The following is a 14,602-nucleotide window of genomic DNA, read 5'->3' on the forward strand; positions in this document are numbered from 1 at the left end:
TACGATATATGACACTATTGGTAAAGAGTAGGCTACACAATAGATTGCATTAAATGTCAGCTTATATATTATAAATGAAACTACATCAGCAATAAGACCCCTAATGTTAACACACGGGCACATCGCCAGGCAGACGTGAACATGTATATATATGTATGTACATATTGATATGTATGTACTGATTGATTCAAGTAAAGCTACTTAAAACACACAGATGTTGAGGTACTTGCACTCTACTTGAGTATTTCCATTTAGAGCTGCTCAACACTTCTTCTCCACCACATTTCAGAGTAAAATATACATTTCTCCGACAGCTGTAGCCTCTTTGATTTCACTCACAGAACATGAGGAACTGATTAAATATGATCTGTGTGGACTTTGGGGATTTACCGCTCAGAAAGAGTTTATTCTGCATAATGAATACCCAGCGTTTGAAACTTTAAATAGTAGGATTTTGAATACAGGACTTTCACCTGTAACACGAGTATTTTCACAATGTGGTATTGAAACTTGTACTTAAGGAAACAATCTGAATACTTCTTCCACTACTGTGCAACTCAATAGGTAACAGACCAGAGTCAAAGTATTTCATGTTGCAATCATCACTGTGCAACAGGGTATTTAATGTTATTATGAATGATACAAATTAAATATATAAATATAAGTTGAGGAAGTCAAACACACCGGAGATCAATGTCTGAGTGGTTTATTAGAATAAGAAAGTTGACATAGAGCAAAGTCTCCATGCGGAGTGACAGGCAGAGCTCAGGACAATGTGGAGAATGGTGAACAACTGCTGGAGTGTGTGTGTGTGTGTGTGTGTGTGTGTGTGTGTGTGGCGTCTGTATAGAGGGGATGTGTGTACTGGGCAGTTGTCGGAGGGTGCATGCACGTGTTTCGTTTTTGCGTGACGACAGACAGGTGTTTTTGCGGACACAAGCGCACACACACACACACACACGCACGCGCGCGCGCACACACACACGCACGCGCGCGCGCACACACACACACACTTGCATGTACTGTACAAATTCACACGTCGCTACTTCTGTACACACACACACAGAGGCTGTGTCATGCAGCTACTGTACTTAAATTACATGTAAGCGTCAAGGTTATGTACACGTAGTAAGGGACATGTGTTGTCATCGGATGGCGGCGTGCCCTCCCACCCCCACCACCCACCCGAGGGCCCTGGGGGGAGGAGGGGGGGGGGGGGGGGGGGGGGGGGCCGGGAGGGGGAGCCAGCCTCTGGTGGTGGGGGGACGGGGGGGGCCACAGGACGACGGGGTCCTTCACAGTAGCAGGAGAGTCTGCATGAGTTCATTCGCTCTTCCTCTCACAGAACGGCTTCATCGTCACCGTGGATACGAGGACAATCCTCTCGACAGTCTTCATTGTCGTCGTCACATCCGTCACACCAGAGAAAGTGAACTCAAATACAATAATGTCCCATATCATTTCAAAAACCAAATATCTACCACGGAAACAAACTATAGAAAGAAACAAACATGACAGAAATGATCACGTGACATCTACAACTTTACCGACGATGCGGACGCGGATTTTTGTTTTTCACAACCTTGTTTTTGTGCTTTTCTTTTTTTTTTTCTTCTCTTCTTTCTCTCCCTCTCGTACGTTCTGCAGTGTCATGTCGCTGCTCTCGAGTGCGATGGTGGATTTAGGAGAAGTTAGCCTCCATTTCTGGACTCTCTCTGGGACACAGAGCACGTACGGCACGGAGGAACGCTGGAGGGCAAGATGGCAGTTATTGGCTGGGTGGGGGTGGGGGGGGGGGGGGGCACACACAAAGGCGTGGTCACTTTAACAAGCACACAGACACAACCTGATAAATAAGAGCACGGAGAGACTGGGTCATGAGGGCTGGGTGGGAATTTCATGTGTGTGTGTGTGTGTTTGTGTGTGTATGACTGGAGGCAATATGTGTCAAAAGAAGAAGAAAAAAGTAAAAGGAAAGCAATTTACTGCATGAGAGGGTTTGAAAGTGTCTTAAAAAAATTGTAACACATTAAGGATTAAATGTGAAATAAAGCGGGATTTTGTGAATTGCTTTGATTTTCTGTTTCTGTCACCGAAATATATTAACGAGCAAACTTTAATAGTGACAAACAGGATGAAGGCCCGGTCTGGACATAAATTGGGTAGAGATATAAGGTGTGTGTGTGTGTGTGTCCAGAACGCAGCAGTGTGAGTCTGTTAATAAAAAGGAGCTTGAAAGAAGGAGACAAAGTGCAGCTGGAGGAACGGGAATGACGTGAAGTATGTAAAGAAGAGGTGTGGGGGGGGGGGGGGGGGGGGGGGGGGGGGGGGGAGAAGGACGACGGCTTCAATAAACACACCCGACTTCCACGAGGCTACACCTGCATTCCTCAGCCGGCCACCTAATGGAGGACAAATGTAATGGCGCAGTCAGAAAGATAAAGTCATGTGTCGGCCTACATCTCAAGCCTGAGCTCCGTTTCTGATCTTTAATTCAATTGCGTCGCACATTTGGTTAAATGGGAACGACCGTGGTCGTTCGTGTGCGAGGCCGGTGGTTAGCAAACGGGCCGAAGGAGCTGGTCGAACGGGGCGCCGCCTCCCCCTCTCGGGGCGGATGTGTCTGTCACGATCTTCTCAAGGGCTCATCAGGCCGTTCGGGGGGGGGGGGTTCGGGGAATGTACTTTGCCTAATCAAGCATGTTTAGTGAAACACCGGAGAAGAGACACGGCTGGCTGGGCAAGACAGAGAGGCCTCAGACACACACACACACACACACACACACACACACACACACACACACACACAGCACTCAGGTCACAGCAGAGATGGAGACGAGGGAGATAAAGAGTCAGAGATGAGGCTCCGTATCCTCGGCACTAATGACCTGTTTCAGGGTGGAATGTGTAAAGAATACACTGTACTAATGTGCTGAGGCGGTAATGCAGTAACATCATGTCCGCCCGCCTGACCTCCTCCTCCGTCCTCGCTTTCATAAATCTCTTTTCACTGGCTCGTCTTATGCAGTACCTCCAGCTCTGGCTGTGTATCTACTTCTTTTTTTAGGGCCGGGGTTGCTGCACCTCGATGCTGCTCTAAAAAAAAAAGAAAAAAAAATGTGTCGTGAAAACCGCCCGCTGGTATTTGGTCTGATTTATACTCTTGTTTACTATTTTTTCCCCCCCCTCTTCTCTCTGATGGAGCAGTCACATTTACACATTTAGTTTTTCAGGGAAGCTTCTTGTGTTTAGACGCCGTCGTCATTTTGTTGTAAAACACGTTTGTATTTCGTATTAATTTCGTATTGACTGTGTCCGCTCTTGTGTTGGCCTTAATATTGCAACACCTCAAACAATACAATGCGTCACGCCTTCATTAACAGATTATGTTGGCAGCTGAAACGAGCTCTAAAGAAAACACCGACATAATTATGTATTCTGCAGTCCAATAATCAATCTCTTAAACTCTGTTTTTCATGGTTTTCTATGGTTTATTAAGTCTGATTTTATACAGTTTCTTATGTGTTTATATGCTGTGGTTTGAGTATTGATCTTATTTCACTCTAATTGGACTATTTTTAGCTTGATTTTGGTTCTCCACCAACTATCGAGTGGAAAAATATTCGTCTCTTTGGCCGTTACATGCTCGGCCGTTTGGCGCGTTGTTGATCTTTTGAGCATTATTGCTAAAAGTCTGAAAACGATATTAGGTTGTGCGCCTGAAAAACAAAAAAACAATGAGCCGAAGCTCCACGCTTTCAAACGAAAAATATATTTGTGGGATTTGTGGAAAAATAGGAAAGTCTTCATCATATTTTTTTTTTTTCATTAATAAAAACATTGTCACGCGCTAGCCTGCACTATTATTTGTACATTCCGATATATTTTCTTGTGCGTCTATCCAAGCACAGTCCAGCTTCTCCATTTTAGCCATAATTCTTTGTGTACAGTATAATAGTTTAAATATATCGCATCGCACTCCGACACCTTGAGCCCGGACGTGTGAATGTCAAGAAAAAGAGTCGCCGCGAAACATGAACGCCTCAATAGAGAAAGAACCGGGGGGTGAAGTAAAAGAGGAAGGCTGAGAACCAACACACAACTGATCAAAGCGGTGTTTTGCACTCAATATGAGTAACGCATTCATGGACACAAACCCAAAGAGAAACACACACACACACACACACACACAAGCCGACAGGCACACAGAAAAAAACACGCCGTGACCCAGATGAACCGAAGCTATCTCTGGATCTACAATTGAATCGAGAACAGATGGGAAGAGACACAAAAAAAAAAAAGAAAAGAGAAGTGAACGGAAAAACATCAAAAGATCAGACGACGGGACTGAAAGAGTAACTCCACACCCGAGGACACCCCGTGCCCATCTGTTTTCTTTATCCCGCTTTTGTTGTGAAACACACTGAAAGGGACGGAGCCACAAGGGATGACCATTGTGACAGCTCAGCTACCGGCCTCCGCCCCCCCTTCGCTTCAGCCCTCTGCTCCTCCTCCCTTGTCCTGGCAAACCAGACAACCACCAGAGTGGGCGAAGCACAGGAGATGCCCGGTCCTGCTTGGTACATCTCACACGACGGATGTCCTCCTCATTGATATTCTGCTAGGCTGCGTTGTGGGCTATGTCCCTGACTCCTAACGGCTATTTGTTGCCGCAGTCTCCTCCTGCTTCTGGGGCACAAAGAGGCTCAGTGTCGGGGCCGAAAGAGGCTGAATGGAGCTCCCAAGCGGCCCCAGTTCAGACAGCCACGGCTCACATTCCCTCCTTCAAATGGACTGCAGGGTCCACGGGGGCCTCGGGTCGGGTCAGGCAGACCCGGACACGCTGAGAGTCAGCTCGGGGAGGTATTGTTCCATCTCCTCCTCACATCTCTTCAGTTTGCTTTGCTGAGAAAAACAGTTGTATTATAAAATATCAAATTAAATTGGCTTTTTTCTTCGACCTCACATGTCTCATTATTGCTTTCTTTCACTTCACGATGGCTCTGTCCAGGTAGTGGGAATCACACAAAAAAAATGTCAATGGGAGGTCACGCCCCTTCACGAGCCACTGGCCAACCACTCGCACCTCTGATTGGTAAACACACCGAGACATTTAATAAAATCCATTTGTCTCTCTGCGATTGTTTATTAAAAAAAAGGGAAAATAATGTTAACTTCATCGTCCTCCGTACAGAAATGTCATTATATAGTTATACTTCACAGTTAAGACAGGACACTGGTTGGGGTTGTCGTTGGCCACTCACATTCACACACAGACGCACAGACACACACACACTGCATGACTTATTGAGAGTCACGGCCCTCTGGCACGGCTACAACAGTTTTAGTCTCATCTGAAATCCAAAGTAAAGCACATTGTTGTCTGCTGGATGCCGCTGGCACAAAAAAAAACAAAAGCCGAAATGAACGCTCAAAGAAGATCCGTGGTGTCGAAAAAGGGGGAACAAAATGGTGGAGGGAGACCTTTCACATTTGGCGCTGCAAGGGAAATTGTCTTTTTTTGTTGAATTTTCTTGATCTCACACACACACACTCTCCTTTTGAGAAGATTCCCTTTCCTTTGCACCCCTCTCTTTACCTCACTGGTTGTCCTGTGGTGCCAAAGTCAAGCTCTGGGGGTTGTACCACTTCCGGGAGCAGAGGGGTGCACCTCAGATTAAAAGCAGAGGAGCAGAGACGTGAGGAGAGTTTGCTCCTCTTTCTCTACTGTCTCTTTGTCTCTCTCTTCAGTCAGCTGAATGACGTCAGAACATTGAATGACAGTGAGAGAGGACAGACAGGGTAAGGTTGGACCGGGACAGTGAGTCTGAGGGGTTGATTTATTCCAGTCTGCTGTTGGAGGGAATGGGTGTCCAGACAGAGCTTGGTGCCAGGGCTCACGTACTTTGCCTCACTGGCCACTGGGGGTGCGCTCTCCCATGTTCTTCCCTAGAAGATGGCTGAAGTCCGCCAGTTCTCCCAGCCCTCGAGGCCCGTGCATATCTGGCCTGATGAGGCCCGGGCGCTGGGAGTGATAGGGCACTCCATTGTTGCTGTTGTAGTTGAGCGCCTCGTGACTCCAGCGAGGCTCCCCATAGTCCATGTGGGCCGTGGGAGCGGATACCACCCTCCGTCGGTCGGGGGAGTCCTGCGGCGTGGCGGGGTAGATGTAGTCTCCCGCCGAGTTCCTCAGGGTGCCGCTGGGCCGACCGCCGCCGTGCTCCCCTCTCTGGGTGGCTAGGATCAGGTAGCGCTGGCGCTCTGTGTGCGGGGGCAGCACGACCTCCCCCGGGTCCTCTATCCGGACCATCCCTCCGCCCCCTCCACCTCCGTGCAGGAACTTGGAGCTCAGGTAGATGACAGAGTTGTTGGGGCAGGGAGTCCCCACGGCGGTGAGGAAGGTCTGGCTCTGGTCCCAGTCGCTGTCTGGGAGACGCATGGACCGTTTCTGCTGCAGTGGGGTCTGCTCCGGGGTGGGCAGCAGGCCCGGGTCCATCTCTCCCTTCGACCAGCCGTTGGGCATGACGAAGGGGTTGTCCACCTGCGAACGCCGCCTCTCGCCGCCGCTGGTTCTCGTCACGCTCATCACTGACCCGCTGCGGCCCTGTCCCAGCATGCTCTGCTCTTTGTCACTTTTGCGTCGGGTGCCGCCGGCTCCGGAGCCTCGGGAGTGGCGGTGGCGGTGAGTCATGATCCAGCAGACGGTGAGGCCGGAGAGGACGGCGCCCGTCGCGAAGGCTGACACAGCCGACACCACCAGCAGGTTCACGGACACCAGGCCGTCGGGCTCCTCGATGAAACTCTCTTGGAGCAGCAATCCTACACAGAGAGAGAAACGCAATCACAAGAAGAAGTCCATCAGTCAAGTGGTGGAAGTAGCATCAATATTTCCTGTATTAAACATGTGGGAGTTAACAAACGGCGAGACAAAATGGCCTATGTTCTCTCTCTCCCTCTGTGGGTGGGAATGGTCGTATGCTTTCCTGCCATGGTGTAATTGCCTTGATTACGTAAAGTGGATGGAGACTTTAATAGCTGTAATAACTGTCTTCCTGATTGAGAATAGCTCTCAACCCTAACATGTTTCGCAACATTAGCTTTACAGGGAGAGGTGCCAAGTCTGGCATTAATGGTGAGTAATAACTCCAAGGTTTCCTATTATATATACACAAGTTATACTTCCCTAGATGATTGTGTTCTATACACTACTCGTGACTTATTAGGATATATAATAATCTATTAAGCTACCTTTCACTGATATTTCTGCCCTGTATTCAAAAGATGAACACCAGGCGTCGTGTTTGTAGATGAAGAGTAAAATATCAGCAGACAACACCGCGCATTTCTGTATTTCTTTTATATAAAAACTCTCCCTCCGAGAGAACCGTTTATGAATTATTGAAGATGTGAGTACAGGGAGACCACAGCGCGGGGGCTGCCCGTGGATCAATTAAGAAAATGCCAGAAGAAAAGTTGTTCTTTGCAGCGTGAACTCCCGAGAGCAACACCGACAAACACAATGGAACCGGGAATTTGGAAGCAGATTGGAGACAAACAGATGAAGGGGAGAGAGAGAGAGAGAGAGGGAAAGAGAGAGAGAGAGAGAGAGAGAGAGGTTGCCTCAAGCGAACGTGAACATTCGGGGCCTTAGACAAACATAGTAATAGTTGGTAAATTAGCAGCAGAGGGAGGACTGTCTGCACAAGGACACTGAAATAAATCCTTTCCCACAGAAAATAAATGGATGTCATTAATAGGCATCGGCAGCCACTTACTCACTCGCACCGGGGAGGAGAACGGGAGACAGAATGAACATAGAGAGAACAGCGGCGTCTTTTTAAACAAACATACTCTTATTGTCTGACAAATTAATTTTTAATGGGAACAAATGGTGCTGGTTGTGGTGCAAATACGCTAACATGAGGCAGCCGGGCGCTTAATTAATGTGGCCTGTGGCTCGGTGTAATAAAGTGTTACTCTACACATTGACATTAAGCCGGGGAATGGCAGATTAAACCCTGCGCGAGATTGTCCAACTGCTGTGCTGTTGCCGGAGGAGCGGTTCACCAAGAAATTCAAAACGTTTCACATCATTTTTCGGAGCTCGTCCCAACCGCTTCGAGCTGGTTCACTAAAAATAGATAAATTAATAAATTTCGGGGAAAAAAAAAAAAGTCAAATTTTTCAAGATGCTGTCAACTGCACTTTGGCAGAAACAGTTTGTTGTTCACTCATTTCTCTTGGTGACCGAACACCTTTTCAAAAGACACGAGCACTATGTCCTCTAAACGTGAAAAGACGAGAATGAAATCACCGCGGTAACAACACTAACAGTCTACTATGAGGCTGCATTTAGGCAATCAGCACGCTCACATGAGCACAATGCTAATTCAGGTAGCAGGGATAGTCATATGTTGCCTGTTAGAGTGCTACTATGTGTATATTATACTGTACTAGTTGTATAGGCTAATGGCTAATGGGGATGCCATTAGTTTTGCAGATATTTGGTCATAAACAAATTAACATTGAGACCAGATGATGGTGCTGAATAGAAAATGTTTTCTGGATTCTGAATCAATAGTTGTCGAGACATTTTTTACTAAATATCACAAATGTCAACCTCGTGGTGAACAGTCAGGAGTTTCTGCTTCACGGCAATCTGTTGCTGTGATACTTCAGCGTGGATACGTTGCTGGAAATATCGTTTTGTCAAACAAAAGCTCAAACCAAACCCAAAAGGTAAACGTCTGTATAGATACAAGAAATGTCCTAATATAAGGGAGACTGTGTCGCTCAGTGGCCTTAAAGCAACATCGCACTCTAAAGAGTCCAGTTAACAAATACTCTTATATCATATCGTATATTATTATTGTATTTCATACTAAATCAGTCACGTCAAAGCTCCTCCGTCCTGTCAACAGGTTTCCATCGACTCAGACCCGACATTAATCAACTGGCCTTGTTGGTCAATCAATGTCCCTTTCAGCACTAATTAGTCCTTCATCAGGGATCCAATGAGCTCGGCGACACACACGTGGACACGGTGCTTTAGTTCCAGCCTGATAATTATGTGACATGCGGTTCAGTTTAGTTCATATCAGACAAATCCTCCCGAATAACCGGAGGTCACGTTTCATCAGCCGGATCTTCGAGCGTATTTGTTTTACGTTTGTTTGCTTGATGGCACGACGCCTTCTTCCCTCATTTCCTTTTAAACTTCCTTTCGTCTTTGCTTTTCCTCCACCGATAATTCATCACTGCCTCTGAATATTCATTCACTTGTAAAGCGTTATAATCAGCTTATAGTGCAATTCTAGTCATACATATTCACAAGGCTTTATAACAATATGATTTAAGAAATGACACAATAGAAGGCATTTTATAATGACGATTATTAAGTATCAAGTATTATAATACATGATAATTGCTGGTCTCTCAGTGACGTTTTTTTGGATCATAGTGTATAATGATTCCAATAGTTGTAATACAGTATAATATGTTGATAATGTATTATAATTACTGTAATAATACATTATAATGGGATTAGAAATCAATTTGATTTAATCTTCACTTTAATTAAATTAAAAAAAAAAAAAGAAAAAAAAAAAAAGATATATATATATATATATATATATAAGTATATATAAAAAAAAGATATATATATATATATATATATATAAGTATACATATCACAAGTATACATATCACAAGTATGTTAATATTACATTATAAACATCAGTAATTGGCGTTACACATTTTATTTTAACGTTCTCCTGAAGTGGCTTGAGTTATAAACTTTTTATTGAGTAGTAAGATTTATTAAGGAGGTTAGCTCTGCCCAACAGGGTGTAAAAAAAAAGCTTGATTGCTCAATATCTCAAAATTGCCCTAAACACGGATGGCAGCCCATAATTCAGATTTTCCTTCCCTCCGTTCGCTCACGCTGTCACGCAGCCAGCTCGTAGCTACGGCGGCTCTATGCGTCTTCATTTAAAACACTTCTGTGATTATATTGCGTTTGACATTTGGTTCACTGGGAAGTTCTTTCAACACGTCGTTGGCATCTCCGTTGCATGCAGCAGCCTAAACAAAGGCCAGGGCTTCGCTGTGTGTATTTCATGTTCCAGGCAAATATTCAATTTGGAAAAGACGGGTTTCAGTCACATTAACTCCACTCTCCTCGGTTAAAAGGGTGTTTGTGGGGGCAGCAGATAAGAAGAAAAAAAAAGAAGGCATTTTGGAGGTGACCAGCATATTCATTTACAGCCCCACACACACACACACACACACACACACACTGGAGGAGTTTGAAAAGTCAGTGAATGAATTGATTCATTGCTGAATGTTGTTTTTTTAATAAACCGCAGCCTTTATGACTTTGTAAACAAAAACGAAGCGCTGCTGCAATAACAGAAAACTCAGAGCAAGGCTGCAACATCACGGCGTAAAACCGCAAATCTCCTCTCACTCACATGCACACACACGCACACAAACACACACACACAAACACACACACACACACACGCACACACACGCACACACACGCACACACACGCACACATCTGGATCTGTTCTTGCTGTACTCAGCTGCAGAGCTTGTAGATATTTCTCAAACATTTACCTCAACTGTGGTCCGGGGTTGCTGTGTGGCACTTCAGATTAAATTCTGCACGCTGCAATAATACTGCTGTCATCCTCATGCAGGAGGAAAGGACTTGACAAGTGTGTGTGTGTGTGTGTGTGTGTGGCTTTCTGTGTGTGTCGCTGTAGAGACAGGCTGGCCTTCTCACACTCAATATGCTTCCTCGACTCTTTTTCGTCGGACATTCAGATAATGTTGTGAATTTACTTTATTCCCCCACACGTCTTGGAGGCACAACATGCAGCATCTTTAGCGAGTGGCAATCATCTGAAAGAGCTTATGGAAAGTAAAGGATATATGTGGTAGTGTGTTTGTGTGTGTCAGGCATGTTTCCATGCATCCTACCGAGAGGTGACGTAGAAGCAGCAGCGTGCGCACTCTCCCCTCCCTTCAACTCCTTCTCTCCTCTTCCAATCCTGCTCACTTATTAAAGCTTAATGGAAGCCAACATGCCTGCCTGTCAGCCTGACGCACACTGAGCTGCTTGTCTTGAGGCTTCCAGCTCCAATTACAGCGTAACAATGAGAGGAGAGGGGAGGAGGAGAGGAGGAGAGGAAGAGAGGAAGAGGAGAGGAGAAGGAGAGGAGGGGTGAGGGCTGTTTAGGGAGAAGGACACGAGACAAAAGAAGAGTTGAAACAAAAAGAGTTGAGAAGATGAGAGGAAGACCCAGCTGAAGAAAAGAGGAGAGGAGGGGGATATGCTATGGGTTGTGGAAAAGGGAGGAGCAGTGAGGAGGAATTAAAACATAAAGTTGATGAGAGGAAGACAGCGCTGAAGAAAAGAGCAGAGAGGAGTGGAGGCCTTAAATTATGATTAAAGAGGTGAAGAGGAGAGAGAAAAGGGGAAGGAGGCGAGGGGCTCCGTTGTTGAACGCAACACTGATAGGATAGTTGTGTATACAATATTTAATAAACTGTACATTTGCGGCAGTAAATTCAAACTACAAAGCAGCTCGCACACAGTTCAGCCGTCTCTTTGGTTTTGGATTTCCTTTTGTCTCCGCCCCGCCGCCTTCTGTTCCTTCACACCCCGTATCGTCCTTCCCTCCCGCCGAGCCTCTTGTTAGCCGCTAATCCCCCTCGCATCGCTCCCTCTTACCCACCACTCCTTTGATCAGCACGGGTGGCGGCACCGCGGGAGTAATGGCTTAAAAATAAAAGAGAAGTAACCAAACTTTCCCTCGCGAACTTTGAAAAATATCGAGGACGTCGCCGCGCGATCAAATCTCACACCTGCGCGACAAAGTGAAGTTTGTGTTACGCGGCGAATGCGACAGCGGCGCTCGCGGTAATCTGGGTGATTTAAATTAAAAAAAATGTCTCTCATGTCTTCCGCTCTCATTTCTCGCCGGTGAGGAAGGGAAATTATTGAAAAGCCCTGCTCGCTCAATGTCAGTTGTTAAATATTTCCCTTGATTAGAGCACTCTGTGGACCGGCCCGCGCTCACGGTTTTTGGCGCCGCTTTCGACGGTGACCTTGTGAACATGTGTGTGTGTGTGTGTGTGAGATAAAGACCGAGAGTCAGACAGGGGGAGTGGGAGGGGAGTGGGAGCGCGCATCAAAAGGATGATCACAGTTTATTACAACTTGGGCTTGATTTTTTTAAAATAGTTTTTGGCATAGGAGTCTGATAGCACGGTACTCATCAAAGTAATTGCTGAAATCTGGGAACACTGTAGCATCATAACTATGAAGTGTGGCGATGAAACACGAGCGTTCAAAACAATCACAGATGTAAAAGCCGGAGAATCGACCAGCAGTTTCCAACCTCCGAGGGATCAGGGGGTATTTAACATACGAAGAAGAAAGTCATATTTGTAGTAAACAAAATGACTTTGTCTATTCTTCTTCTTGTGGAATTAAAGGGGTTAAAGCCTGCACGATTGTCTGACTCCTTGTGTTTCTTGTCTTGTTGCATTTCTTTATGGAGGATGTTGTTGACTCACTCAACAATTAAAGTCGATCTGATAAAAAGTCAACCCCTGTCCTTTCACGCACTTTCCAAAACTGAACTGTGTGGATGTGCGAAAACAAAACAGGATTTACACTTCCCTCTCTTTGGGAAGTCACTTTTCACGCGTACAAACAAATGCCAGGCTATGAATGCCTTCGAGGAGAGAGAATGTGCGGCGGTATCCTCATAATGATTCTCTTTTCTCTCTTTACTCACCAGTCAGAACAGCTATAAACACGGCTTAACACAGACGCTGTGAGACAACTTGTTGCACAAACTTCTAGCATAACCCGACCGCTATTACCACGGAGCGTGATGAGCAAAAACCATGTTGTAATAACAATTCTTGACAAAACGAAGACCCTTTCATCTGCTCGCTCTCTGCACCGGCTTTTGATTACTGCCTGCAGGTTTTCGGCTAGTTTAGATGTTAACAAATTAATTTTGGAGCCATTTGAGGCTTCCTGCAGTTCAATAAGTTCCTCCATCAAAAGCCCGGCAAGGGAACTTTTATGCAGTTTGAGAGCTCGAATACATATTAGAAACGCAGCACATCAAAACAGAACAAAGAGACTTCGCGGCATCCCGGTGGACCTGTCGATGCCACGAGCGCACACTTCTGAGCTTGATAGGTTACGACTGTGTCAGCGTACCGTCACTGATCTGAGGGCCTTTCATCTGCGGATTCCACCATTTCTCTGCATGTCAATGTGTTTAATGCACGGCAGTGACGGCGGGGATGCACGTGGTGAAGCACGTGCGGCGTGGTGTGAATAAGCGCGTAGAGATGTATGAATATGTGTGTGTGTGTGTGTGTTAATAAGCGACAGTGTGCGCCGCCTGCACCCATGGCTCAGTGATTTTGCTCATTATCCTCCTCTCCTTTTCTTCTGTTGAAAGACTGCAGGCACTGTTTTGTTTCTTGTTTTTAGCACGTCTTCCTCCTTCCTGCAATCTCCCCCCCCCGCCCACACTAATTCTCTTTCAGCACATACGCCGTTTATTCCTCTCTCTATTTCCACTATTGCGTCTCTCACTCTTTCACACTCTTTCACACGGTTCACCTCATGTTGCGAGCTGCGTGGCGAACGGCGACGTGCGAGCGAGGGAGGAAACGAGCTGAGAAAGAATTATAGATCTTTGAATAGAAGCAGGAACTCTGCAGAGCTCCTTACTCGGACTAAACCTCGCTCGCTCGTAAACTGTGTTTACTCTCGGGATGATTGTAAAGCCATTTACAGTCCCCTCCCCGACAGCGTTTTCAGGGCACGGCTGCTGCTGGAGGGTTCTGCCCGACTCCCTGGTTAAAATCAACAACAACCTCAGCTCCTGGGGGCTGGTCGGACGTGCCGGACCGATCAATATATTAAAACATTTATGCGCAAACGGCCATGTGTTTGCAATTAAAATTCCATAAAATCTCCACCAGGAAACCTGCTCTTAATAGTTTCAGGTCTTCAGCTGGGTCTATTAGCGAGGGCAGATCAGACTTTTGTCTGGGTTGTGAGTCGGGGATTGTGATGATGACTGCGTAAGTACATACCTGCACGATTCTCACTGAGTGTGTCTTCATTTTTAACTCTCGCCCTCTTCCCTCGTCTTAGTTTCTGTCTCCCTTTTAATGCTAGAAAAATCTCTGCTTGGGGAGAATGAATGTAAACCGTGAGTTGCTTTTGTTGGGGAGAGAGGGGGAGCACTGCATGGTAAAATCATTAAAGGGAGGGGGGGGGGGACGGGACTGACTCCCTCCTGTTGCCCGTAAACGATTTTTCACAGCCAAACGCACACGTGTTGCTGTCAGGAATGTTCCTCATTGAATTTGTGGATTCAATTAAAATCAGGAGACAATCTGGTCAACCTTTAGTGAGAGGCGGTTTAACGAGGGCCGGCCTGTTCGCAGTTTCAGCCGCATCCAATCCAAACAAAGCAACTGGGCTGTGGCGGACACTGTGGTGAAATAAATTGTTTTCCAGATAGTTTTTGCACGCATCAGAGTGCATGTGTG

The 14,602-nt window shown here is 46.1% G+C and overlaps 1 protein-coding gene across 1 annotated transcript in view; it reads right to left on the minus strand.

Moving 5' to 3' along the window:
- Positions 1-2,387: 2,387 nt before the first annotated feature.
- Positions 2,388-14,602, minus strand: part of sema6bb (sema domain, transmembrane domain (TM), and cytoplasmic domain, (semaphorin) 6Bb) — a 125,272-nt gene continuing 113,057 nt past the window's right edge. The window contains 1 exon segment of the mRNA XM_034530253.1: positions 2,388-6,819. Within this exon segment, the coding sequence (XP_034386144.1) occupies positions 5,912-6,819 (908 nt within the window). The 3' untranslated portion in view covers positions 2,388-5,911.

This window comes from Cyclopterus lumpus, chromosome 4 (assembly GCF_009769545.1).
Source record: "Cyclopterus lumpus isolate fCycLum1 chromosome 4, fCycLum1.pri, whole genome shotgun sequence".
Classification (NCBI taxonomy): Eukaryota; Metazoa; Chordata; class Actinopteri; order Perciformes; family Cyclopteridae; genus Cyclopterus; species Cyclopterus lumpus.